The sequence below is a fragment of the Astyanax mexicanus genome, chromosome 20 (assembly GCF_023375975.1).
Source record: "Astyanax mexicanus isolate ESR-SI-001 chromosome 20, AstMex3_surface, whole genome shotgun sequence".
Lineage (NCBI taxonomy): Eukaryota > Metazoa > Chordata > Actinopteri > Characiformes > Acestrorhamphidae > Astyanax > Astyanax mexicanus.
This window is the reverse complement of record NC_064427.1, coordinates 16,686,960-16,714,436: the sequence shown is the minus strand read 5'-3', so window position 1 is coordinate 16,714,436 and position 27,477 is coordinate 16,686,960. Positions and strand designations below refer to the sequence as shown.

The window sequence follows — 27,477 nt, the reverse complement described above, 5'->3', positions numbered from 1 at the left end:
ACTTATTCTCAACTCACTACTGGCATGGTGTCAATAGCTTAATTTGAATGTTTCTCTCGTAAAGGGATTAGACAAGTTGTAATGTGTATGTGTCAGCAGTGGGTGGAATTTAAAGTTAAAGCTGAATTAAGTATTAATTATATATATAGTATGATTAGGGATGTAATTGGGACAGGATCCCTTTAAGAGCTGCTGAACTCTGGAGACAGTTCAGTGTGTAACACAGTGGACAGCACTATCAGCCCGCGCGCATGCGCAGCGCATCGCAGGGCAGGGGCACAAGTTGATTGTTGGGCTCGCGCTGCGCTCGGCTGCACGCGGACTCTCGGTAAATCTGTAAAAGCTGCGCTTGCGGAGGAACCGCCGCGGCGCGATGTTACAGAGCGCGCGGGTGGAGAACACGCTGGGGCGCGGGCGCGGCGTTAGGCGCGGGTAGAGGCGCGTGCTCGTCAGCGTGTGCATGTGGCGCGCCCCGGGCGGAGGGAGATGCGGCTCGCGCTGCTGCTACTACTGACGGCGCTGCGCGCGCTAGGGGGGCTGTGTGGAGCGGAGGAGGAGGAGGAGAGGGGGTCCTGCAGCGGCGCGTTTGATCTGTACTTCGTACTGGACAGGTGAGTGGGAGGGGTGTGCAGGACAGGTGAGTGTGGGAGGGGCAGGGGTGTGCTGGACAGGGTACTGTGAGGAGTGTGCAGGACAGGTGAGTGGGGAGGGGGGGGAGGTGGTGGTTGCTGGACAGGTGGGCGGGGTGAGCTGAACAGGTGAGTGTGGGATGCTGGACAGGTGAGTCGGGGTGCAAAACAAGTGAGTGTAGGTGGGATTCTGGACAGATGAGTGGGGGAACAGGTGAGCATCAGTGATTGTATAAATGTGTGAATGAATTAATTTTTTAACAAATCTAGAAATTGTATGAATAATACACACTCCTACACATAATTTATATGTCCAATATAGATATTACATATACGGTATATAAATTATATATACATGTAATTACATATATGTAATAATAACAACATGTTCCATTTATATTGTATATATGTTGAATGCATGAATATGTAATAATATTGAGTATTATGCACATATGTAAGTATTTATATATCATAACAATGTTCATAATAAAGTGTTGAATAAGAAAACTTTGCTTTTTAACATGTACAGCTCTGAAAAAAGAGAACACTTAAAAATGTTGAGTTTCTTTGATATTACAAAATTGAAAACCTCTGGAATATATTATCAAGAGGATTATGAATGATCACAAGCCATTAAACCACCAAGCTGAACTGCTTGAATTTTTGCACCAGGAGTAAAGCAGCATAAAGTTATCCAAAAGCAGTGGGCAAGACTGGTGGAGGAGAACATGATGCCAAGATGCATGAAACTGGGATTAAAAATCAGGGTTATTCCACTAAATATTGATTTATGAACTCTTAAAACTTGATTTCTTTGCATTATTTGAGGTCTGAGCTCTAAATCTTTTTTTGTTATTTCAGCCATTTCTCATTTTCTGCAAATAAATGCTCTAAATGAGAATATTATTATTTGGAATTTGGGAGAAATGTTGTCTGTAGTTTATAGAATAAAACAACAATGTTCATTTTACTCAAACATAAACCTATAAATAGCAAAATCAGAGAAACTGATTCAGAAATTGAAGTGCTCTCTTCATTTTTTCAAGAGCTGTACATCAACACACACACAGACAGACAGTATTTCCTCTTGATTTCCCTCTCATCCTCTTTTATCCCCCCCTCCCTCCCTCTCTGCTCAAATCCTGAAATTCTTCACATCTGCTGTGTGTCTATAATAAGAGTGTGTTAAGAGCTAGAGCTGCTATTTTCAGGACATTTGGTTTGAAGCTGAGCTGAGTGAGTGAGTGGACCTGTGTGGAGAGTGGAGCCCTTATAAGGGCCTGTTTATCTCACTAAGTCATGAAAACATGTGCCATCATTCCAGGTCCGGGAGTGTGTCGGACAACTGGCTGGAGATATATGGATTTGTGGAGCAGCTCACTAATCGCTTTGTGAGGTAAGCAGCCTCTCGGACTCGGGCCTGAATTTTCATTTAACCCCTTAAACTTCTTACCACCCACAGCAGATACTACAGCAGTGCTGCTGGAGGTTTTAAACACTGCTTATAATCTCTCAAACTGCGTTAGTTCTTCACCACTCTATTACACACTTCTACCTACAATCTTTTTAAGAAAACTTAATTAGTAGCAAGCATACAGAATATAACAAATAGAACACACATATACATTAAGTACAGTAATTATAAACACACTTACAAATAAAAATGTTCCAAGTCAGTACCTAATTTGTTTAAAAAACGATCTTACTACAGCTCTTACAGGTAGCCTTCTTATTCCCATTAGCCATTATATATCCCTATTTTTTATATAAAATATTTTTGATACAGGAATTGTTTAAATCTCCTACAAGGTTTCTAAATTCTACTTTAGAGCCATACAGTTCATTACATATTAACCCATAAATATTATATTGGAGTCATCCATCCAGTCTATATCTACATTTTGTATTTATTTAAGTTCATATATAATAATATAGTAATAATAATAATAATAATAAAGTAGATAAAGTAAAATCAGAGACAGAAGCTCTAAATCTGTTGCTGCACAGATAGAGAACTACAGTCAGTCTGTAGTTATTATAGAACTACCAATGATCCAATATGATCATTTAAGTTGAATTAATGGATAATATATGTAGAAACACATAGGGGATCCTAATGTTATGCTTCATCAGTGCAAATAAGCATTATAATTGAATATATACAACTTTATTATATACGTTTACAAGGCACTTCACCTTTCAGTAGTGCTCCTTTTCATTTCTTATCTGAAAATCAGTGTATTATAGTTTCAAAGGGTTTTATTGAGTAATAGAATTATTTAATTTATTTCAACAGACACTTTATTATTAATGTTATTATTGTTTTGTATTTGCGACAGGTAGAGGTGTTAATTCCAAAAACGATGAGGTCAACTTATAATAAACTCAGTTATTATAAATTGATTCAACTCAAAGATCTCCATTTGAATAAATACAGCTCTGGAAAAACAAAAAAAACAAATAAAAATATTGCCAAAAAAGATGCAGAGCTTTCAGACAAATAATGCAAAAAAACAAGTTCATAAATCAATATTTGGTGAAATAACACTGTTTTTTAAGCACAGTTTTCATGCATCTTGGCATCATCTTCTCCTCCACCAGTCTTACACACTGCTTTTGGATAACTTTATGTTGCAAAAATTCAAGCAGTTCAGCTTGGTTTGATGGCTTGTGATCATCCGTCTTCCTCTTGATTGTATTACAGAGGTTTTTAAGTGGTCTCTTATTTTTTTCCAGAGCTGTATGTTGCTGTAAATGTGCACTTAACTATAAAGTTAAGTATAAATCAGAAAGGGTTAATAGTAAAAGCTGGAGGAAATGACAGAGCTGAAGAGATTGTGCAGCACTAACCACACACTGTGAACATATGTGAGGCTAAATTTACACATAATAACGCATTACTATCTTTAACTTTAGACACTTTATGATGCTGCTGTTTGTGTAGAGTGGATTCTGTGGCTGTGTGACCCAGTTAACAGTCGTTGAGTCCTGGGAATAAATGCAGTAAATCTTAGGGTGAGACAGGGGTAATTTTGCATGCGTCAGTCTGCAATCTATTGTAATGTTTTTTTTTTTAAATAAAATATATATTAAGGTTGGATAAAAACAGTAAGTAGGACACTGCTGACACGCACGCACTGTGGTGGATTTGAGTTTTTGCAAGTTATTTAGTTTTTTTTTATTTTTGGAATTGTCTGCCACTCCCACATGGGTGTATTTGGATTGGATATAATAGTGTTCTGTATTGGACTCCAGTCTGGATCAGAATGGCCCTAAAATAATATCATTAATATCATAATATCATGATATTTCAGGATATTTTGCGATAATGATATTCTTGGTCATATGACAACAAATTCAATTTAGTTCTGCACATCATAATATATATTTTACTAGTTTTATATAGTATAAATATAACAGCTAGAAACAAAAAATGTAAACTGTAACTTACCAAGACCCGTATTTTGTTTATAATGATAAACGTAGAGTAGCAAACTAAAAAATATATAACAAAAATTTAATTAAATTTTATAAAAGAAAAAATAATCTAATCTAAAAAGCTACCACAAACTAATGTGCAGAATATTTAGAGCATGTACACTGCACACAAACAAAAGCAAAATAAATATATAGTAGTCTGCTTTTCTGTTTTTATGTAGTACATTTCTGGCAATAATACTCTGAACAATAAAATATGAAATTTTCTGTGTTTTACTTCTATTTCTAAGCTCTAGTAGTAACCACAAGCACTGGAGCACTTATGCAATCTTATATCTCCATATTGCCATATCTTTTAAATAATTTGATGCTGGAACAAAGAAATATACATTTCCACATATAAATACCAATAATAGTGTTTTATTGGTATAAATACTAATAACAATGCTAATAATAATACAAAATATTTACATTACAGAATTATTTACATGCTAATATAGAACCACCTCTTCTTGCTTTATCTCTTGCAGTCCAAAGATGAGAGTATCTTTCATAGTCTTCTCCTCTAGAGCAGAACTGATTCTGCCCCTCACTGGAGACAGGTGAGTTCTTATCATGCTAACGCTAATGCTAATGCTATCTTTAGCACTTCTAAGCACTGGAGATTTCTACAAAACTCTATTGAGCTTAGGGTTGCCAACTTTTCGAAAATGAAATAAGGGAGGGGGGGCAGACTATGATATATATATATATATATATATATATATATATATATATATATATATATATGTATTAGTCTATAAATTTGATAACATAACTCCATAAAACCATGAAACAGTATGCTAAGTTTGTTAAAAAATATATGTTTTGGCAGACACTTTTAGTATTAGATTAATTCAAACCACATGTATAATAGGGGTGTCACGATCTCGATATTTTATCGAAATCGAATCGAAATGAGGTCACGATCTCGAGTATCGAAGTCAAAAAGAGGATCGACGATCCCTCCCGCGCGCGCTACGCAAATAGCGCAGCGCGCTACGCAAATGGCGCGGCACCAACACAGCGCATCCTATTCATTTAAATAGAGATAGCCACTGCATGAGCGCAGTCGGCGGGAGTGTGATCACTGTTTTTATCTGTCCAACGGGGGAGGGGGGGCGGGGGTTGGGCGCGCAGGTTTTGTATCTGTATCTAACGGAGGGGTGGGTGCGCGCAGGTGAGAGCGTGTGAACTCGCTGAAATGCGTGTGTCAGTGTGACTTGAGAACACTGACTATAGATCACAGTGAGGTGGATTAAAAATCTTAAACTTATAATTGACTACACCTGTTGCTTTCCATTGAATTAAAAAAACATCTTTCTCTCAGATAAAGTAAACACAAGCGTGTTTCTGACTAAAATAAAAGCTTTTCAGGAGAGATATAAGTTATGTGTAAATATTTATAAGACAATACCCACATCACTTATCTAACCAGCCTGTACTGATTTCTGCCCCCCAATAATGCTTTCAATAACCTCTTGTAACCCCTGGGAGCCAGGGGTTACACTCTAATAGCCTTTAATAGTCTTCAGTAGCCTTTAAAAGACTTACCTGGCGGCCGTGGTGTGTCCACTAAACTCCGTAGTTATAAACATCCTGAGGTAATATAATGTAATCCGAGCAGTGCCTCCGTGTCGGCTGTTCTAACCTGCTGCTGTTAGCTGCTTGGGCTGAAAGATGAACTGTAGTGAGCTGTATTATCCGGTTAGTGGGGTTAAAACCTTTATTTGTTTACAGAAACAGTAAAAACGGACTGGCTGAGCTCTGTAGCCCGTGGCTGGGCTGTACTGAAGTAGTGACTGAGTGAAGAGAGCGGAGCTTGTGCTGCTGCTGCTAGTGGTTGGATGAAGAACTGCAGCTTCATGTAATGAGCAGTTTCACCAGCCATCCACACACAGCTCTGATAAACTGCTTGTTTTAATAGTGCACACTGTTGCTACCAAAAAAAGTCACTAGATGGCATTACCATATATATCTTAATAAATAATAATAATAATATTTATAATATTTATAATAATAATAATAATAATAATAATAATAATAATAATAATAATAAATATATTATTTAAATTTTATGAGGCATAAAATAATAACAAGAAAAAAAACAAGAAAATCGAGAATCGAATCGAATCGTGACCCTCAAATCGAAAATGAAATCGAATCGAGGATTTAGAGAATCGTGACACCCCTAATGTATAATATACAGTACTGTGCTAACTGTGCTTTGGTGCTTTTAGGCACCAAATTAATATGAGTGTTTTTACCGGGAAAAAGCACCACATATGATTTGAACAGATGCTAATAAACATAAATACAGTAAAACATAACAAGGAATTCTCATATTTAACTAAGTATGTTATATCTTGTGGTCCGAGCTGAAGAACAAAGTGTAGAGATTCCATTTTCTCCTGGATGCTCCTCAGGCAGCATGTGTATATGTTCAGTTCCGTCAGCAGCTCACCTGCTTTACCAATTTCCCAAACCAGGTGTAGATATGATGAGAAATAACTCTATAAAACTTAGATGAGGAGGAGAGATTAGGAGATGTTTTATTAAGGAGAACAGGGCTGTTTGTAAAATTGCTGTTTGTATTTATTGTATTTTTAGTGTTTTACTGAGCTAATAAACACTTACTGCACATATAAGAAGCTTTTTCTTTACTGAAATTCCCACAGGTGCCTAAAACTTTTGCACAGTACTGTATGTTTCGTTCAGAAATATGTTGTTCATAACAGAAATATTTTTAATGTAATAAACTAAATTGTGCCATTTTTGCTTTTAAATTAGCTTTTTTTATACCATATCAGCTTCTGGAGACGCATATCGCACAGGGAACCTCGACACTGCTCTCTCTCCCTGTATTCTCCTCTCATCCTCAGCCTCTGGTCCCTTTCCGGCTGCGTGCTGATAAACCTTGTGCGTGAGCACTGGTCTTTGCGTTCTAAATCACAGGAATAGTGCACTATATTGTGTGTTAATCAGTGGTAAATAGTGCACTGTTTCTGTGATAGGAAGCGAGTGATTTAGGCTGCGTCCAGAAACCCCAAAAGTGTCTCCTTTTTCCTACCGATCCTCCTCCTCTCCTCCGTGACCCGGAAACTGATTTCATGAGGCCATCTTGCCGCCTGTCCGAATACCGTAGGAGACGAAAGAAGCCGCTTAAAATCCACCTGTAGTAGGCTTCCAACGGAGGTTACATCAGTGTATCCTACTCCGGAAGACTTTTAAGGATTTTCCAATGACATCACTGCATCCACGCCCACAGAGCACGGGAAAATGGGGGGAGGAGTAGGAGAGGAGGAGTAGCAAAAGTTTCTGGACGCAGCCTTAGAACGCGCCACCGCGCTGCCCCTCCTCTTCTCAGAGAACAGCCACTCCTGAACAGAGGCTGCGCTTCTGATTGGTTGTGAGTCTCCGTGTCATGACCAATGAGAGTCACAGCCTCTGTTTAGAAGGGGTGGCTGTTCTCCAGCAGAGGGGGGCAGTGCCGCAGCGGTGTTTCTGAAACAAATCACCTGCCTTAATAACTCACCTTAAAAATACGGGACAAATCGCGTCCCGGATCAATTCAATACGTAACGCGTATTTTACTGCCCAAATACGGGACGATTACAGATTTCAAAGGACCAGGGCTGCTGAACTGGTTCCTGAGAGGGACACATCGTATACTGGTGTTTCTCCCAGTCCTGGACAGCTGATGTGCATGATTAGCATTCTTAGCGGAGGAGACATTGTGCAGATCTGGAATGTAGGCCCTTAAGCTCTGACTAGATTGAGTTTGGTTTGTCTGCTCTGGTAGATCTCTTTCTTGCACCTGCAGAATTAGTAGTATATATAATGTAATGTAATGTAATGTAATGTAATATTATATAATACTGACAATTCTGCTTTGAATGTCTCCTTCGCTTTCCTCTTAGTTAACACTTCATTATCAAGTTACTTACATACTGCTGTCCCATGACTTTTGGCTTATCCGTGTATTGTGTGTGTGTCTAATAGGCCTTCTATTGAAGTGGGGTTGGAGCGCTTGAGTAAGATCAGACCTGCTGGTGAAACCTACATGCATGAAGGGTTTAAGAAGGTAAGATCATGCTGACACAGATGTGCAAATGCTCACATACTGCTTGTCTAGTCCCTGTAAACAATTATTGTTAATCAGATAATTAAATATTGAATTATATGGGGGTATAAATCTACCTAGTATCGGGTTGGTGATCATCCAACATCCTGACTACAGTAATTCTCACTGAATGCAATCAAATCCTTACAGCAATGCTCCAAAATCTACCTGGAAGCTTTTCTTGGACAGGAGAGGCAGTTCCTCAAATAAAAGCAGAATAAACCTGATTTTAATAATCCTGATTTTGGAAGTAAGTTAATCATCCCGGTGTATGATTATTGATGCTGTGTTGTTTCTTTTTCAGGTAATAGAACAAATGAAAGCTCAAAGCATAAGAGCATCGAGTATTATTATTGCACTGACTGATGGGAAACTGGACGTCTACCCACATGACCTTGCAGTGACGGAGGTGAGGTGGTTTATAATTATCTATAGACCTGCAGAATCGTTCACTATTCCAGTCCTGCATCATTTCTCTGGTATTTTTTTTAATTACATGTTAAGGTTAGTGTACTTATACAAGCTGTACTTGAAAGTAATCAGTCTATTTCATTGTTGAATAGGGCAGTGGGCAATCTGTCACTATTTTGTTTCTTGTTTGTTTTTGCTGTTTCTTCTTTATGTAAATCTTTTATGTTATTAATTTTTTTTTGTAACTCAAACTTTAGATTATTGGTAATTTATTTTGGTTAAATCATAGCTTTTTCAATATGTATTGTTTGTAACACCGGAGAGAATTGCACCTTAATTACGTTATACTTGGTATAATGACAAATGAAGATATTCTATTCTATTCTATTATATTCTGTTATTTAGATCCAAATGTCTTTTGATATTGTATTTTAATAATGTTAAAATTTTGTTATTAAAAATTTAATAATTAATTGTTTGATCATGATTAATAAAATGTTAATAAAATACATAAACTGCACTTTTACTGTTGAAGCATTACACTTACTGAATAAAGTGGGTATTCAGTGGAAAAACCCGTTTTGTGTGTGTGTGGGCATCCAGGCTGCACTGTAAACTCAATGAAGGCAGTCTGAGACGCTTGCTTTGTGAAAAGTGCAGTAGGTAAATTGTTATTTATATTTTCCTTACCTGTGTCTGTGGTTTCAGGCTGACGTAGCGAGACAGTATGGTGCTCGTGTTTACTGCGTGGGGGTGAAGGAATTTGATGTCCAGCAGGTATGTGAGACTGATACACTGATACTGTCTGTTTACAAAGCCTGAGTTTGCCCTCATGTACTGATAAATGAATGTGTGTGTGTGTGTTTTTCAGTGGAGCAAATAATATGTAACTCATTAACTTGTTCATAATATTACAGGAGAGTTTTAATTTTTAATATTATTCAGGAGAGTTTTAATTTTTATCACTGAATTCACATTTGTTTTTTAAGACAAACACTAAAATCAGAGTTGATTTAGCAAAATAGGTCATTTAGGCTCATAATAAAGGAGCAAATGGTTTGAATTTGTCTATGGAAAACCACCAGTGAAGTACAATTAAGATAGGTAGGTGTATGTTTAGAACAGTTCTGTTTACACTAGTTAAATGTAAAAATCCCAAAAAACCCAGGGTGGATTTTTACTTTCTTGACCTGGACTGCCCACCTCTAAGTGTGTAAGTAACTATAGGTTTACATAGGATCTCCGGTGGATTTAGTGTTTTACAGAGACTCTAAGACTAGATCAGTGGATGAACTGCACTTAGCAGGTTCAGCATTAGCATTAAACATGTTGTAAAGTAACATATGACATTGCAAAGACTGTTATTAGTGTAAAAATGTCTTTATTTTAAAATATTTCTAACTTTTGCTTTTTTTGCTGCCTCCTGGTGTCGCAGTGCTGTTAGCCAATCAGAGGCGATATGTTTGCATGTATGATATTCATGAGCAGGAGCCAAAATCCTATTGTTTCTCCCCGCACTCTTCTCCACCGGACTAAATTCAATTCAATTCAATTCAATTTTATTTATATAGCGCTTTTTACAACAAAGGTTGTCACAAAGCCGCTTTACAGGAAAAACAGGTCCATGCCTCTTATGAGCAGCACCACAGAGATGCCAATTTTATGGTGACACAGTGGCAAGGAAAAACTCCCTTTAAGAGGAAGAAACCTTGGAAGGAACCAAGACTCAGTCCGAGGAACCCATCCTACTCGGGTTGACCCGCTCAGTACAAACAAACAACAAACAAATAACAGAACAAAAACAGTACAGAGAATTAATGTGAACTATGGCTAATATAACAGGTACTAATTTATGAATATAAGAATGTGATGGGCACAAACTATAGAGCTATGGCTAATACAGAAACAGATACTGAGTGTGTTAATGGTAATCAGTGCAGGGTTGCAGAGCCGGAGAACAACACAGCGGGCAGTGGAGAGCCAGGCTGGGAACATCAGGAACAGCATCTCCATACATGTAAAAGAGATAGATAGAGAAAACAGAAAGGAAAGGAAGAGAAAAAAGCAGAAGTTAGAAGGGTTGTGAAATAATTCTGATGAGTAGAAGGACAGGGCTGATTCCTGAAAGCTGGAACCACAGACGGACACATCCAGGAAGACCGGCCGGCCAGGCGTTCCAGCACATGTGAGAAAGATAGAGATAGAGAACAGAGACGGGAGGGAAGAAAAAGGGGTTAGAATGGTTTTATAAAACTCTGCTGGAGTGGGATGGGCACTGGTAGCAGCAGCTCAGGACATGGGGAGAGAAAGAGAAAGCAGATGATTAGGACAGGGTTTATATTTGCTGGATAAGCTGTAAGAGGAAGAAAATTGTAATGAGACATTACTCAAAAGCTTGAGCAAATAGAAATGTTTTGAGTCTAGATTTAAAGATTGAGAGTGTGTCTGAGCCCCGTATATTAATAGGGAGGCTATTCCAAAGTTGGGGAGCTTTATAAAAGAACGCTCTTCCTCCTGCATAGTTTTTTCTAATACGCGGGACTAATAACAGGCCAGCGTCTTGGGAGCGGAGTGAACGCGGCGGATTGTAAGGAGTACGGAGTTCCTGTAGATAATGCGGGGCCAGACCATTGAGGGATTTATACGTCAGGAGAAGTATTTTATAATCTATACGAAATCTAACAGGTAGCCAATGTAGGGATGAAAGAATAGGTGTAATGTGATCGAACTTTCTAGCTCTGGTAAGCACTCTTGCGGCTGCATTTTGAACTAGCTGGAGTTTATGAAGTAATTTATGTGGACTTCCAGCCAACAACACGTTGCAGTAGTCCAGCCTGGAGGTTATGAATGCATGTACCAGCTTCTCAGCATCTTCCAGAGAGAGTATACTGCGGATTTTAGCTATATTTCTTAAGTGGAAGAATGCAATTTTGACTATGCTACATATGTGAGCATCAAACGAAAGAATTGGGTCAAAGATGACCCCAAGGTTTCTCACAGTTTTACCAGGTATAATTAAGTGACCGTCTATGTCTACAGTATTAACATTTATGTTTTTATCAATATTAGGACCTAATAGAAGGACCTCAGTTTTATCAGAATTAAGTAAGAGAAAGTTGTGTGTCATCCAATTTTTAATGTCTTTAATACAGTCTGTTATTTGATTTATACAGAGCTCCTCGTTGGGTTTAGCAGATATGTAAAGTTGCGTGTCATCAGCATATCAGTGAAAGTTAATACCATGCCTACGGATAATTTTACCCAGTGGTAGCATATAAAGAGTAAAGAGTAATGGACCCAGTATTGATCCTTGAGGGACACCATATTTTACTCTAGACTGATAAGAGCATTCGTTATTTAAGTAAACACACTGGAATCGATCTCTCAGATAAGATCTGAACCAGGTGAGGGCTGATCCTTTAATTCCTATAAGATTTTCTAACCTATCAAGTAGAATAGCGTGATCTATGGTGTCAAAGGCAGCACTTAGATCTAGCAGTACAAGGATGGCATTACTGCCCCTATCAAGAGCTGAAAGTAAATCATTAGTTACTCTAAGTAGAGCTGTTTCAGTACTATGGTTTTGTCTAAATCCAGATTGAAAAACCTCATGCATACTATTACTTTGTAGATACAAGCGCAGCTGGTTAAACACATTTTTTTCTAGGATTTTGGCTATAAAGGAAAGATTAGAAATTGGTCTATAATTAGCAAGCTCGCGGGGGTCCAGATTTGGCTTTTTGATAATGGGCTTAATGACCGCCAATTTAAGAGAATTGGGTACGTAGCCCATGCTAAGGGATGAATTTACTATTTCTAGTAATGATTTTCCCACCTTTGGCAGTGCCTGTTTCAATAATTGTGTGGGTACTGGATCTAATATACATGATGTTGATTTTGATGAGTTAATTACACTAAGTAAATCTTTTTCTGTAACCGGGCTGAAACACTCTAGGGTTATACCGGATCACCGGAGCACTTTTTTTTACACATTGCATGCATTTATACTAGAGACACAACTAGACTAGATTTTAAAATAAATGAAAAAACGATGGAATAAGACTTTTAACCAAAAGGCCTATTTAAAGGCTTTTATTAACAACTTTCTTTCTATGATGTCTACCAGAACATCCCCAGTAATGATCCCTTTCAGTAATAAGCAGCATATAGCACTGTCATATCTTGTGTTGAAGGTAATGGATGGAAATATCTAGGTAAGGATCGTGAGGATCATTAGCAGTGTGATGACTGTAGGTCTGATGTATGAGAATGTGAACAGGTAATGTTATTAGTGTTGAATATGAGAGCAGTGTTGTATTAAAAATTGAGTCAAGTTGAATGTGATGTTCTGGTTGGTGCAGGAAGTGAACTGGGGCTGGAATTAGATTAGCGTGGGCATGGAGACGTTGCTTATTGTACATTATCTGGAGAACAGAGCTGGAAACACTCATGGACTGAAGGAATAGCTGGAGGGTTTGGTCGTTTTGACAACAAGCAACAAGCAGATGATGTTGCTAACAATAAAGGAATGTGAATGGAAAGTAATTAAATACTGTACAGAGTAAATTTTTGAGGCAATTTTTGAGAGTTTCTTTTGGTCCATTAGTCACACAATTGTAAGGGACAGTTTGTGTGTTTGAATGATAAACTATAAAACAAATGTCAAAAATGAAGATACTTGTTTTGCAATGAAAAGCAACAACATACACTATTTTCAGTGTTCCCCTCCTCTTGCACATTGTTGTAGAATGTATTGCTTATTGTTTAGTATATAATGTTTTATTTAATTTGCAGCATTTATCTGACACTCTTATCCAGAGTGACTTACAAGGTTATTTCTATTACAGAGGTGGACCAATGTAGTGTCAGGAGTCTTGCCCAAGGACTCTTATTAGTGTTACACAGAGCAGAAAATGAACCCAAGTCTTCCACATGATGGGGTAGCTCACTGGCAGGTAGTGGTGTTATCCACTGCGCCACACCAGCCACTATTTTCTATTTATCACAGATATATTTTGTTCAGTTCTGAGCAACTCTATCCAACATTGAACAAATTAAATCAGGCTTGTCAAGGTTGCAGCAGCAAAACAAATTGCAGAGACGGGTTCAAACGCAAGTCATATTTAATAACAAACAAGGAAAACAAACAAACAATAAACCAAAAACAGTATGTAAAGTTCTATCTGGACGTGATTTGGTTCTTAGAGGGCGTCTGTAAAAAATATTTCACACTTCTACTTAGTGATAAAACTCCTGCATCCAGACTGCAATTAATTTAAAAAGCAGGAGGACCAATAAGTTTTTAGGCTTTCTCGGTCACGTGACATTGCGTTCAGTAGATAAGTATAAATTAAAAAAAAACTTCCTACTATTTGGCATGTCACTCTGTTTAAAACATTTTGCATCTATCTATCTATCTATCTATCTATCTATCTATCTATCTATCTATCTATCTATCTATCTATCTATCTATCTATCTATCTATCCATCCATCCATCCATCCATCCATCCATCCATCTAGCTATCTGAAGGGTAAAAACCCAAGGCTGCTTCTGATAACAACTTCCTAATAGGGCAGCTGAAGCCTGTGGAAATGTGTTTAATAACAGTAGCTATTAATATTAGTTATTGTAATTTACAGATTTATTTTTTATTTTTGGCTTGTTTTGTGTTCTTCTCTCCAGCTTGCTGATATCGCTGACAGCAAAGATCAGGTGTTTCCTGTGCTGGATGGATTTCAGGCTCTGAAGTCTATTGTGAACTCTGTAAGACCTGGTAACTTCCTCAGTTCTCAACACGTGAGGAAAAAAACAGCAATTAAACACAATTTTATGTTTTTCTCAGATTTTACAGAAATCGTGCATAGAGATTTTTAACGTCGAGCCCTCCAGTGTTTGTGTGAATGGTAAGTTGTGTATTTTAAATTGAATTGTTTGAAATTTTGATTTTTGCTTATTTTAGTATAGCAAGACTTTTCTTTTCTGCTTTCTATTTCAGAATCATTCAACATTGTTCTCAGAGGGCGAGGCTTCAGTCAGGGGCGGAGCTCGGAGGGTGTGGTCTGCACGCTGTCCATCAATCAGCAGGAACCTTACAGTAAGCCAGACCACATGTGCCGTGTTTAAGCTCTCTCAGCTGTCGGAGGCTGTATTTAACAGTTTAAACAGCAGGTCTGAGTTCAGCTGTTCGGACGCTATTAGTATAGAAAGGTCTGTAATTTGCTTTAGTCCACTGTAATTGGGTTACAGCAGGAGGAAGCAGGGAAGACCACAGTCATGTATTTATATTTACTCAGAAACACACAGGATCTCAGGATATATTTGTTGTGTCCAATATGGACTGTTTATTAATATATGTGAGCATTTTCTTAGTAATATTTAACTCCTTTCTACTTGGTCACACCATTCTAGTATTCCTAGTGTACTGAATTAATGCAGTATACAAATCTAAATCTACAAATCTACATTTAAATCTACTTTCAGTAATAATGACATAGTAATAAGCATCATATAGTACATAGAAATACCACAGGCCTTATTGTAGCATTTAACAAACCAGACTTTTAACTCAACAATAAACAGAATAAAGAATTAAATAACATTACTGTTCCCATAAATGAGCTGCTGGTGTATCTTCACAGTGTGAACGATCAGATCAGTATCCTCTGCTGGGACTGTTAAGATACAAACGTGCCAAAGTCAGAGCTGACGCGGTTCTTAAAAAAAATTATGAGCAACTGACACTCTGATTGGTTTATTCACATTACACCCAAAATTAACCACACCCATGATTAACTAAAAGAATAAGTTCATGTTCAATTTTTTTTCACGATTTTCATGATACCAAACACACTCTAAATACAGCTACGCAAAGCGCAATAAAAAGTATTGGCTATAGATCGCTAAAAAAGTAAACAGTATGTCTTTGCTATTGTAATGACAGGAAAAGTACACCTGACCCTACACGTGACTCAAAACACACAGAATTACTACTCTTATTCTCTTCATTAATTATGGGTGTACTGTGAAATAAACCAATCAGTGTGTCACTTGCTCATCATTCCTTTTAAACGCTAGGTGCGCTCTGACTTTTGCAGATTGCTATTTTAACGGGGCAGCACTTCTGCGCTTCTCAGCAGAGGAAATTGACCCTGCCTATAGTGGTAGGGCAACATATCGATATTGTGATATATTACAGCTCTCAAAAATATATATACCACTTAAAAATGAGTTTCCTTGATTTTACCTCTTTTTTTTAAACCGCTGGAATATAATCAAGAGGAAGATGGATGATCACAAGCCATCAAACCACCAAGCTGAACTGCTTGAATTATTTTAGCACCAGGAGTAAACCAGGCATAAAGTTATCCAAAAGCAGTATGTAAGACTGGTGGAGGAGAATATGATGCCAATATGCACAAAAATAATGTTTTCTGAACTTTTAAACTTTATGAATATAAAAATTTCTAATTTTCTGCAAATAAATGCTGTAAATGACAATATTTTTTGTTTAGAATTTGGGAGAAATGTTGTCTGTAGTTTATAGAATAAAACAATAATGTTAATTTTACTAAAACATAAACCTATAAATAGCATAAAACAGAGAATCTGATTCAGAAACTGAAGTGGTCAGTAGTAATTCATGTGTTGTGGAAGCGTCTGCAGTGATGTGGTGAGGATGGAAACTGGTGTGTGAAGTTGTGAAGTGTCTCAGTGTTTAATGGAGTTACTGGTATGAGGTTAGTAAATGAAGGCAGTGTGTGATGAGTGTGTTTGTCAGTGTGTAGTGATCTCACGCCGTCGTCTCTTCCTCTCAGATGAGAAGCCGAGTAATGTACAGGACTCGTACGTGCTGTGTGCCGCTCCGGCGCTGGCTGAAGCTGGACAGTGAGTATCATTATGTATTATTCTTCCTGCAGCAGTTTGAGGAGGAGCTGGAGATGAATAGAGATCCAGCTGCTGGAGCTGGAGGGCAGACAGAGGAGCATCATGGGATTCTCCTGATTCTGTTTGGGTTTCGCTGGCAGCCATAAGACCACTGATAAGCAGCGAACACACACACACACTCAAACAAGAGGCCAAGCAGAGTGAAGGAGAGAGCTTGTTATTGAGTGTGTGTGTGTGTATGTGTGTGTGTGTGTGTGTGTGTGTGTGTGTGTGTGTTACGTCAGGGCATTTAGTTTGCAGTGGCACGCTGCCTGACCTTTAAAAGTTCTGCCTGACTGATGACCCAGTTCAACCTTTCTATTTCGAGTTTCTGTGGAGTTTTGAGTTTTTTTCACACCCTCTGCAGATTCATACTGGATCGAATCGATTAAACTGATTAAAACTGGGAAAGACACTACAGTGCAGATTTAATCCACACTGTAAAATTGACACTCTACAGCAGGGGTGTCCAAACATTTTTTGTTGGGGGCCAGAAGGAGAAATATTTTTGAAATCATGGGCCACTGACTCTGTAATAAAACAAATAATGAAATATACCACTTTAAATAATATTTTTTTCCTGATTATTTCATTTACACACCATTTTACTTGACTTATTATCTTTGTCTTTGACAGTGTTGTGTAAACTAAGATTTTTCAAATTGATGTTGAATTTCATGATTTCTCTTAATGTTAAACTCTCTCAGGACTCTTTGGCCTGTTTTTCTGTGCTAGAAATATGCACTCTCTCCGCTTTTAGACTCTTTGGCCTGTTTTTCTGCGCTAGAAATGCGCACTCTCTCCGCTTTTAGATCCTTTGCACCGTTTTTCTGCGCTAGAAATGCGCACCCTCTCCGCTTTTAGACTTTTTGGCCCGTTTTTCTGCGCTAGAAATGCTCGCTCTCTCCGCTTTTACACTCTTTGCCGCGTTTTTCTGCTCTAGAAATGCACACTCTCCCCGCTTTTACACTCTTTGGCCCGTTTTTCTGCGCTAGAAATGCACACTCTCTCCGCTTTTAGACTGTTTGGCCCGTTTCTGACACCTAGCGTTAAAACTTTGAATCTCACATTATAAAAACCTGCTTAACAGCGGGCCAACTTTCATTCTATTTCTAAAATACCTCGCGGGCCGCTCCAAAAAAGGAAACGGGCCTCAAATGGCCCGCGGGCCATAGTTTGGACACCCCTGCTCTACAGATTCATACTGGATTAAATTAACTTCACAAATAACATCAAAGTATAAAAGTAAGCACCCTGCAGATTCATACTGGATTAAATTAACTCCATAAATAATAACGTCAAGCTATAAAACAACACACCTTGCAGATTCATACTGGATTAAATTAACTCCATAAATAATAACGTCAAGCTATAAAACAACACACCTGCAGATTCATACTGGATTAAATTAACTCCACAAATAATAACATCAAAGTATAAAACTACGCACCCTGCAGATTCATACTGAAATAACTTAACTCCACAAATATGTATAATGCCAAGCTATAAACTAGGCACCCTGCAGATTCATACTGTATTAATTTGATTAAACTGATTAAAACTGGGAAAAGACAATGATGCAGATTTAATCCACAACTATTTATGTCAGACTGTAAAAATGACACCCTGCCTATTCATACTGGATTAAATGAACTACACGAATAAGAATGTCAAACTTTAAAACTACACACCCTGCAGACTCATACTGGATGGAATTTATTAAACCAATTAAAACTGGACAGACACAACACTGCAGATTTACTCCACGACAGTTAATTTCAGACTGTAACAAATGAACCTTGCCGATTTATACTGGATTAAAATAACTGAACAGTTATTAATGTTCAGACTGGATTCATTCTGGATCATATTCACACTGTAAAAAGGTAATACTACAGATTTACTTCACAACTATCAATGTCAGACTTTAAAAACTACACACTCTGAAGATTCATACTGGTTCATACTGATTAAACTCACTCCACAATTATTAATGTCACACTTTAAATCTACACATACTGGGTTAATTTTACCATATTTTTTAAAATTTTTAAATATATTTTTGATGGATTTAAATGACTGAATTCATGTTTGGACAATTATATTATAATTGTAATTTCATGGTAAAAAGTATACTCTGGAACTTAGAACATCTTACCATCTTTAGATTCATACTGGATTAAAATCATTATACAATTACTAACATCAGACTTTGCAGATTCCCCTAAGGTAAATCAATTCTAGCTCCAACAGGGTTTAGTAATAATTCAGTAAGGTTTGTGTCATTATCTCAGGAATCTGTGTATTTTGATGTGTAATAACAGTTTTTCTGCTCCAACAGTTCAGTCGATGTGCTGATAAGCTTTAATCATGGCCACTCCTACATTTCCAGCCCAATCACGATATATGCCACCACATGTGTGAGTATGATACAAACATATCAGTATACATTCTAACACATATACACATTACACATTTATATATCTGTGGAAAAAAATAAGAAAGCATTTAAAAATGATGAGTTTCTTTAATTTTACCAAATTGAAAACCTCTGAAATATAATCAAGAGGAAGATGGATGATCACAAGCCATCAAACCAAACTGAACTGCTTGAATTTTTGCACCAGTAGTAAAGGCATACAGCTATCCAAAAGCAGTGTGTAAGACTGGTGGAGGAGAACATGATGCCAAGATGCATGAAAAAAAACTGTGATTAAAAACCAGGGTTATTCCACCAAATATTGATTTCTGAACTATTAAAACTTTATGAATATGAACTTGTTTTATTTGCATTATTTGAGGTCTGAAAGCTCTGCATCTTTTTTGTAATTTCAGACATTTCTCATTTTCTGTAAAAAAAATGCTCTAAATGACAATATTTTTATTTGGAATTTGGGAGAAGTGTTGTCTGTAGTTTATAGAATAAAACAACAATGTTCATTTTACTCAAACATAAACCTATAAATAGCAAAGTTAGAGAAACTGATTCAGAAACTGAGGTGCTCTCTTTGTTTTTTTTTTTTTAATGCAGTCTAATGGGATAGTGGTGGCCATAGTGTTCCTGGTTCTGGTTCTGTTGGTGGCGCTGGCTCTGCTCTGGTGGTTCTGGCCGCTCTGCTGTACTGTGGTGAGCTCCCACACTCCCATATACGATATTATCTACACCTAATCTGCTGTATTTTAAGTAATTCTGTCGATTTTACAGGTTATTAGGGATCCACCCCCATCCAGACCTCCACCCCCACGTCCAGTTCCTGTAAGCCTCTTTTAGGTTTATATTTACCTGATACTCAGTGACTGGTTTTACATTTGTATAAGATCCTAATGTTTTAAAACATTAAAAAATCATTATGTGAAAACCTAAAGCTATAAAGGTTTCCTTTCACTAAAATCCACTTGTTCTTTTGTATTGTGAAATACAGTAGGTCTCTGAGTTGTTTATGATGCTGCACATGATGAAACTCTTCCTCAGCCTCTTCCTCATTGTCTGCAGTAGCTAGTAAAAGAAAATATTCAGAAAAACAGAAACGAGTCGATCAGGAAAAGCACCGTGTCTACATCAACCCGTGAATTAGTATTCATGCCCCCGCCCACCTCGGCTCGGGACCGCCCACAGCCAGAGCTGAAGCCGGGCAGCGACGCCGTCTTGTCAGATAGGAGCTAACAGCGCTAGGAACAGCATGGAGTTCATTCCTGTGTTATTTGTGTGAATAACACATCAGTGTTTATATGATTTACCCAGTAATTCAGAGCTAAGGAACAAATGGTTAGAATTAGTCTATGGAGGAACAACACCAGCCAAATACAATTAAGAAGGTAGGTGAACAGTATGTTTAGAACAGTTCTGTTCACACTGAACCTGGACTACCCACCTCTGTGGGTTTACATAGTTTTAAATAGGATCTCCGGTGAATTTGGTGTTTAACAGAGACTCTTAAGACTAGTTCAGTGGCTGAACTGCACTTAGCAGGACATTATTACACATGTTGTAAAGTAATATATGACATTGCAAAGGCACTAAAGTTATTAGTGTAAAAATGTCTTTATTTATGTTGCTGTGTTGCAGTGCTGTTAGCCAATCAGAGGCAATATGTTTGCATGTATGAATATTCATGAGTAAAATAAATATTGCCCACTCCTCCACCAAACTAAAGCAGTGTTATACTGGATCAGTGGAGCACTTTTTTCACAAAAACAGCTCACATGGTATTCATTCATACTGGAGACACAACTAGACATTCATAACATGAATGAAAAAACGACGGAATGAGAATGAGCTCTAATTATATTTATTCTTGCCCTCTACAAGGAGCCGGAGGAGGACCCACTGCATAAAAAGAAGTGGCCCACTGTGGACGCCTCCTACTATGGAGGACGAGGTGCTGGTGGGATCAAACGCATGGAGGTGGGATGAAAATACTTGCATATTGTAAAGCATCTTATATTAATAGTCATATAACTCTAGTAATTTTAGTTTCTACACTCTTCAAAGGTGAACGTAAAAATGAAGGTGCATCAAATAGTTATTTGTGTGATTCCACAGAAAATTCACTCATTGCATGGGATGTAAATTTGCGTTCCTGACTGATTTAGCTGCTTCCACATGACCAACACGATTAACGACCATAATTTACAACAAAACAGAACTATTGCCACGCTTTTGTCCTGTTTTCTGTCCTTTCTGATCTACCTATTTCTTATTTTCCGGATGTTTCTGATGTTTTCTTAGTCATGTGCTCCTTATAACATGGCCCTGTGTTGTTCTCCTGTGTCTCCTGTGCCCCAGTTTACCTGTGTCTTTGTAACCAAGCCCGCTCGTTACCTTCCCCAGGGGTGTGTATAAGAAGCCCCTTTGTTCTGTGCGATTTATACACCTGTATGGTTGCTAGTGTTTCTTTGTGTTCTTTTTTAGTATATCCTGTGTATCTTTGTTGTTTAGTTTTTTGGTTTATTGTTCAGTTCAATAGATTACTTGTTCTTATGTCAACCCTGACAGATATGGCTTGTTTTGTTGTACCGAACTATATATTATTTTGTGAATATTTGCTCTACACTGTAAAAAAAAATAACGTATCCACTTAGCCTAAAATAAACTGCAGATCAGAGACTTCAGGTATAAGAACAGGACTAAAATTCCTCTGCAGGTAAAATTCCTCACATACTCTCTGTAGGTTCGCTGGGGGGAGAAAGGATCGACGGAGGAGGGAGCTCGGCTGGAGAAAGCTAAAAACGCTGTGATCACTATGCCAGAGGAGGAGCTGGAGGAGCCCATTATTAAAGCTCCTCCTAGACCACCACCTCCTTACCCCCCTCCGCCTCAGTCTAAATGGTACACGCCCATTAAGGTGAGTCTTACCATGTTTAGATAGATAGAGAGATACTTTATTGATCTCAAAAGCTAATTTTGCCCTTTTTATTATATATATCATATTATATATATATTATTCAGCTCTGGAAAAAAATAATCAGTTTCTCTGATTTAGCTATTTATAGGTTTATGTTTAAGTAAAATTAACATTGTTGTTTTATTCTGTAAAATACAGACAACATTTATCCCAAATTCCAAATAAAAATATAGTCATTTAGAGCATTTATTTATTTGCAAAAAAGTGAAAAATGGCTGAAATAACAAAAAAGATGCAGAGCTTTCAGACCTCAAATAATGCAAAGAAAACAAGTTCATATTCATAAAGTTTTAAGAGTTCAGAAATCAATACTTAGTGGAATAATCCTTGTTTTTAATTACATTTTTTATGCATCTTGGCATCATGTTCTCCTCCACCAGTCTTACACTCTGCTTTTGGATAACTTTATGCTGCTTCACTCCTGGTGCAAAAATTCAGGCAGTTCAGTTTGGTTTGATGGCTTGTGATCATCCATCTTTCTCTTGATTATAAAAAGTCAATTTCTTGTAAACGCAGAGTCATATGGTGCTTAAGGAAAATGAGAAGCCATCTGTGCCAACCTTAAAGCCAAAATGGAGGTGGACCATGCAACATGACAATGACCCAAAACGCAATCTACCAAATGCCTTAATGTCTGGGATGGCTAAATCAAAGCCTTCACACCTTAATCCTATAGATATGCTGTTTAATGATTTAAAACAGGCTATGCGTGCAAAAAAATCCTTTAAACGTCACACAGCTGAAAGAATTGTGGGAGTGGGAAAATTCTTCACCTAGTCGATGCCAGAGACTGATAGTTTATATGATTTTTGGAAAGGTCTAAAGGTAAATGTGGTGGTTAGTGGTGTTATCCACTGAACCACACCATCAGCTCTTAATCAGACGTATTTAATTGTTTTATTAGTGTATTTTTCACACCAGAGCAGAATGTTAGTATATCCAGGTTCTCTGTATTGTTGTCGGTTATCAGTGTCGGCTGTATTCTCACAGTTCTGGGTGTGTCTGTGTTCAGCATTAGGTCCAGCTGGTGTAGCTGTGAGAAATCTTCTCCCTCCATCCCCATTAGAATCAAAGCTCCCTCAATTGAGTTCAATTATTCTAAATGAGTGTAAATGTCAGTGTGGTGAAACATGCCATAATGATCTCTATAGACCATGTGATGCGAGTTTACTGAATGAGTGAATGAATGGCGTCGTCGTTGTGGGGTGAGTCTGATGTGTGGTAGCAGAGGCGTGGTGGGACGGGGTGGTTTACTGGGTCTCTAAATGAGGGCACTAGCAGCTCTGTATGGGAGGGGGGGGGGGGGGGCGGGGCTTGAGGCCTGCTGTCAGAGTTTATACATTTATATGATTTTTGGAAAGGTCTAAAGGTAAATACCAGCTATTAAAGCAATATTTGTGAGTCATACAAATTTCAGCTTATGTTTAAAAGTAATTTCTACAGTTTTATTTGTTTAGTTGTATATGCTTCAGCTCTTAATACTATTAAAGTGAAGTTTAAATACTGTCTCTATATGTTTAAATATGGTTAAAAAGACAAAAGCTTTTATGTGGTGTCCTATTTTTTTCCACATTGCTGAGTCCATTAGGAGAAAGCAAATGGAGATGCATCCTAATGGAGGCATTAGGAGACGTAAGTGAATGATATATTGTATAATAATAATAAATGTCTAATAAATAATAAATGCTGTGTATGCAGGGCCGTTTTGATGCTATGCTTGCATTGCTGCGGCGGCAGTACGACCGGGTGGCTGTCATGAGACCCACAGCAAATGACAAGGTATGATTTTATTTTAAATGCTAAAATGTTTAAAGACTTTTAGGTAAAAATAGGACATTTCAGAGCCGAACAAAATAAAAATTTAAAAAATCTCTGAAATTAAATTACGATCTCTCAGCTCTTGTGTTCATGTGCAACCCTAGACTCTTTACATTACACAGACACACACACACACACACACACACACACACACCATGTCAATGAGAATTCATCACTGTTAGCATCATTAGCTGAGAGTCTGGCAGTGATGAGGCTTCGCCCTGATATCTCGGAGTGGATGGTGACCTCTGACCCGACTGTCACACTCAGTTTGGCAAACATGGAGGTCATGTAGCATTGAAGCCAATAAGGGTGTGTCAGTATTAAAAAAAACGTTGCATATTTATTGATAATGCTTCAGATTTATGGAGCAATTCTACAGTTCATTGGTGTTTTTCAAAATGTTAAAACTAATTTGCACTTTTTTAATAATGCTTGCAATGATCAGTTTTATACTGAAATATGTCCTTATGTCCAATGTACATGTATGTACAAGCTTTTAAACATGCTCTACCTGTATCTCCAGAATCAGCTCACCAACCAATCAGCTCACGGTAGCAGTAATGCTAGTGCTTTACAGTGTAAAACCTGTTTTCTTTAGATAAACTGAAATATACAGGCATGATTTCTATGTTGTTGTTTTTTTTTTTTGGCAGTATGTAGCCGCAGCTTCTGACTCCATGTTGCTGACTGGGTCAGATATCTAGCATGCCAAAGATTTGCCAGGTGTCTGTGACTTGTCAGCGATCAGTCAATGAAAAACTGTTGGCAACTGAAGAACTGGGCTAAAATCGTGTAGAGTAAACCTCCAGGCTGGGAATTTACCCCAGTCTCCCACAGGATAGGGTAGCTCACTGGCAGGCAGTGGTGTTATCCACTGCCCCATAACAATTATTTTTTTTATATTAAAATGTTTTTTACATAAATCAGAAGAGAAACATATTCTTTAACATATTGTTTAATCGTTTTTGTTTACAGAATGATTCCACACGTGTTCCTGTAATAAATAAATTGTAATAAATTAAAATGTTAGGAGTCTGTAGTGCAGCATACAGTAACCCTGGCCGCGAATTAAACCGCAGTCTCTCATACGATGTGGTGGCTAGTGGTGTTATCCACTGAACCACACCATCAGCTCTTAATCAGACGTATTTAATTGTTTTATTAGTGTATTTTTCACACCAGAGCAGAATGTTAGTATATCCAGGTTCTCCGCATTGTTGTCGGTTATCAGTGTCGGCTGTATTCTCACAGTTCTGGGTGTGTCTGTGTTCAGCCTTAGGTCCAGCTGGTCTAGCTGTGAGAAATCTTCTCCCTCCATCCCCATTAGAATCAAAGCTCCCTCAATTGAGTTCAATTATTCTAAATTAGTGTAAATGTCAGTGTGGTGAAACATGCCATAATGATCTCTATAGACCATGTGATGCGAGTTTACTGAACCTGATGTGAATAAACGAGTGAATGAGTGAATGAATGGCGTCGTCGGTGTGGGATGAGTCTGATGTGTGGTAGCAGAGGCGTGGTGGGACGGGGTGGTTTACCGGGTCTCTAAATGGGGGCACTAGCAGCTCTGTGTGGGAGGGGGGGCGGGGCTTGAGCATGCTGTCAGAGTTTATACATTTATATGGGATAATGAGGAGAGGCGAGCGAGGAGGCCAGTGCCTCAGGGCTGGTTGATCATGAACCTTTTTAAATCCTTTTAATTGCTCAGAGAATGTCTGAGAAAAACACGTACATGATCGTTCTGGACGGGAACAAAATCAAATAAAACACGCCCATAAAAGAGAAAATTACCCCAGAACCCCCTGGGAAACTAATCCTGTCCGAATAGGGCTCCAGATTCTCTGAATCTTTTTATGATGTTAGGTACTTCTTATTTCTTTACTTAAATTTTGTCTTCATTCTTAGCTGATGTAAAGATTAAAGGGTAACTAAACCAAATTTAAAAAATGTGATGTATGAGTTTGGGGCGGGGCAGGATGAAAAGCTGACTGGGCTGAGCAGTGTGCATCTGAAAGCGTTGAGTTGCAGCAGATGGCTGGACAATAAAATTAGCTTGAGTTATCAAAATGTATTTTGGAAACATGAGAACAAGGTGACCATAAAACTTTTTTTTACATGTCTGCAACTCTAGATCAGTCAGGTTTTCATCAAATGCTGATTTTCCCTAAAATTGTCAATCCAGAAAATTTTGTAAAGTACAAATAAACAGTGACAGAAAAATACAAATCCATTTTAAATAAATTAAGCTGGAAAATTGCATTTTTGTGTGGTCTAAAATCCTATAAATATGATAAACAATTAAAAGCTGAAGGATTCTGATAATAAACTTGCTGGTTTCTTTGTGTTTCAGGGGCGCTGTATCAAATTCACGAGGATTCAGAGTCGATAGGCCGAACGCTCCGTGTCTTCTTAAAGTTGTACCTTTTTTAAGTGCCTGGTTTACTAAGGGTTGGAATCACAGGGTATCCCACGATTCTGTGATACTCAATACTCGATCTTAAATATTCAAACATCAGGAATTATGGATTTATTGGTATCAGTTTCACAGAATTTAACAACCAATATTTTTCAAGATGGGTTTATTACCCTGTTTATTTTATTATAGCGCCACCATGTGGAGTAATGAAGCAGCAACCTTAGTAAGTCAGATTGGGGGTCAGTCTTAGGGAGTTTAAAATGCCTATGTTTTAATAATAGTATCCATATTTGATGCCATGTACCAATAATGTAATTCAAACAAAAACAATACGATTCAATGTATCGTGATATCAATATTTTGTCCCATCCCTAATTTTTTGGATTTCTGGAAACCCTGTGATGGACCGGCGCTCTGGACCTGGGTCCCTCTACAACTCTGACCAGGATGAAGCTGGATAGTGATGGATAAATAGATGGATGGATCTTGGGATAAATGGTGTCCTGAACCATCAGTGTGCTTCTAGATGTGCACTAGTAGTTGTAATTTTACAATTGCAAGTTTTTTCTTTATTTTTTCATACGTTTGACACATCTGATATTAATATTTTTCTAAAGATTTAATTCTAAGATTTAACTTTTAGCTGTAGAATTAAGTGCTGGTCATGTATGCTGTTTCTGAGAGAGATATAGAAAAGGAAGAGTATCAGTGTAGATCATTAATTTGAGCATTAATTGTATTTTTTTATTAATTGTATTGTATTATTGTGTTTTTTATAATTCCACAAAAAAAGAAAGCACTGATCTGTCTCAGATAATTTTATTAATTTTACATTAGTTATTGTAAATATTTTGCTCGCAAACACTATATTGAATGTCTCAGACCCAGACATGCTGATATTCCTTAAAATACAGTATATATATATATATATATATATATATATATATATATATATATATATATATATATATATATATATATATATATACAGCCAGGCCTCTGTGTTTTCCCTGGATGTATTTATATGAGATAAGTAAAAGGCAGTAAACAGACATGTATTAATAATCTCCTGTGTGTAAATCTGATAACTCGCACAATTGCCTTACTGACAGATTAATCTCCTGAACACTGCTGACTGTCCAAATGAATAAACTGATTTTTAAGAAAGTGTGTCTGTCTGTCTGGATTAGTGATAATCTCAGTGATAATCCTGTTAGAGATATTTCACATTATTGAAAAGGAAATCAGATCATTGTGTTTGAGGAATGCT

At 37.5% G+C, this 27,477-nt stretch overlaps 1 protein-coding gene across 1 annotated transcript; it reads left to right on the top strand.

Moving 5' to 3' along the window:
* Positions 1-268: 268 nt before the first annotated feature.
* Positions 269-27,374, top strand: antxr2b (ANTXR cell adhesion molecule 2b). Its single transcript, XM_007229919.4, has 17 exons — positions 269-611; positions 1,954-2,025; positions 4,598-4,669; positions 8,109-8,190; positions 8,534-8,638; positions 9,349-9,417; positions 14,325-14,405; positions 14,485-14,545; positions 14,638-14,736; positions 16,457-16,526; positions 18,907-18,985; positions 19,597-19,692; positions 19,771-19,821; positions 20,875-20,970; positions 21,737-21,910; positions 23,669-23,749; positions 26,142-27,374. The coding sequence occupies exons 1-17, from the start codon at positions 487-489 to the stop codon at positions 26,178-26,180; spliced, it is 1,452 nt and encodes a 483-aa protein (XP_007229981.3). The 5' UTR covers positions 269-486; the 3' UTR covers positions 26,181-27,374.
* The last annotated feature ends 103 nt before the right edge of the window (positions 27,375-27,477 follow it).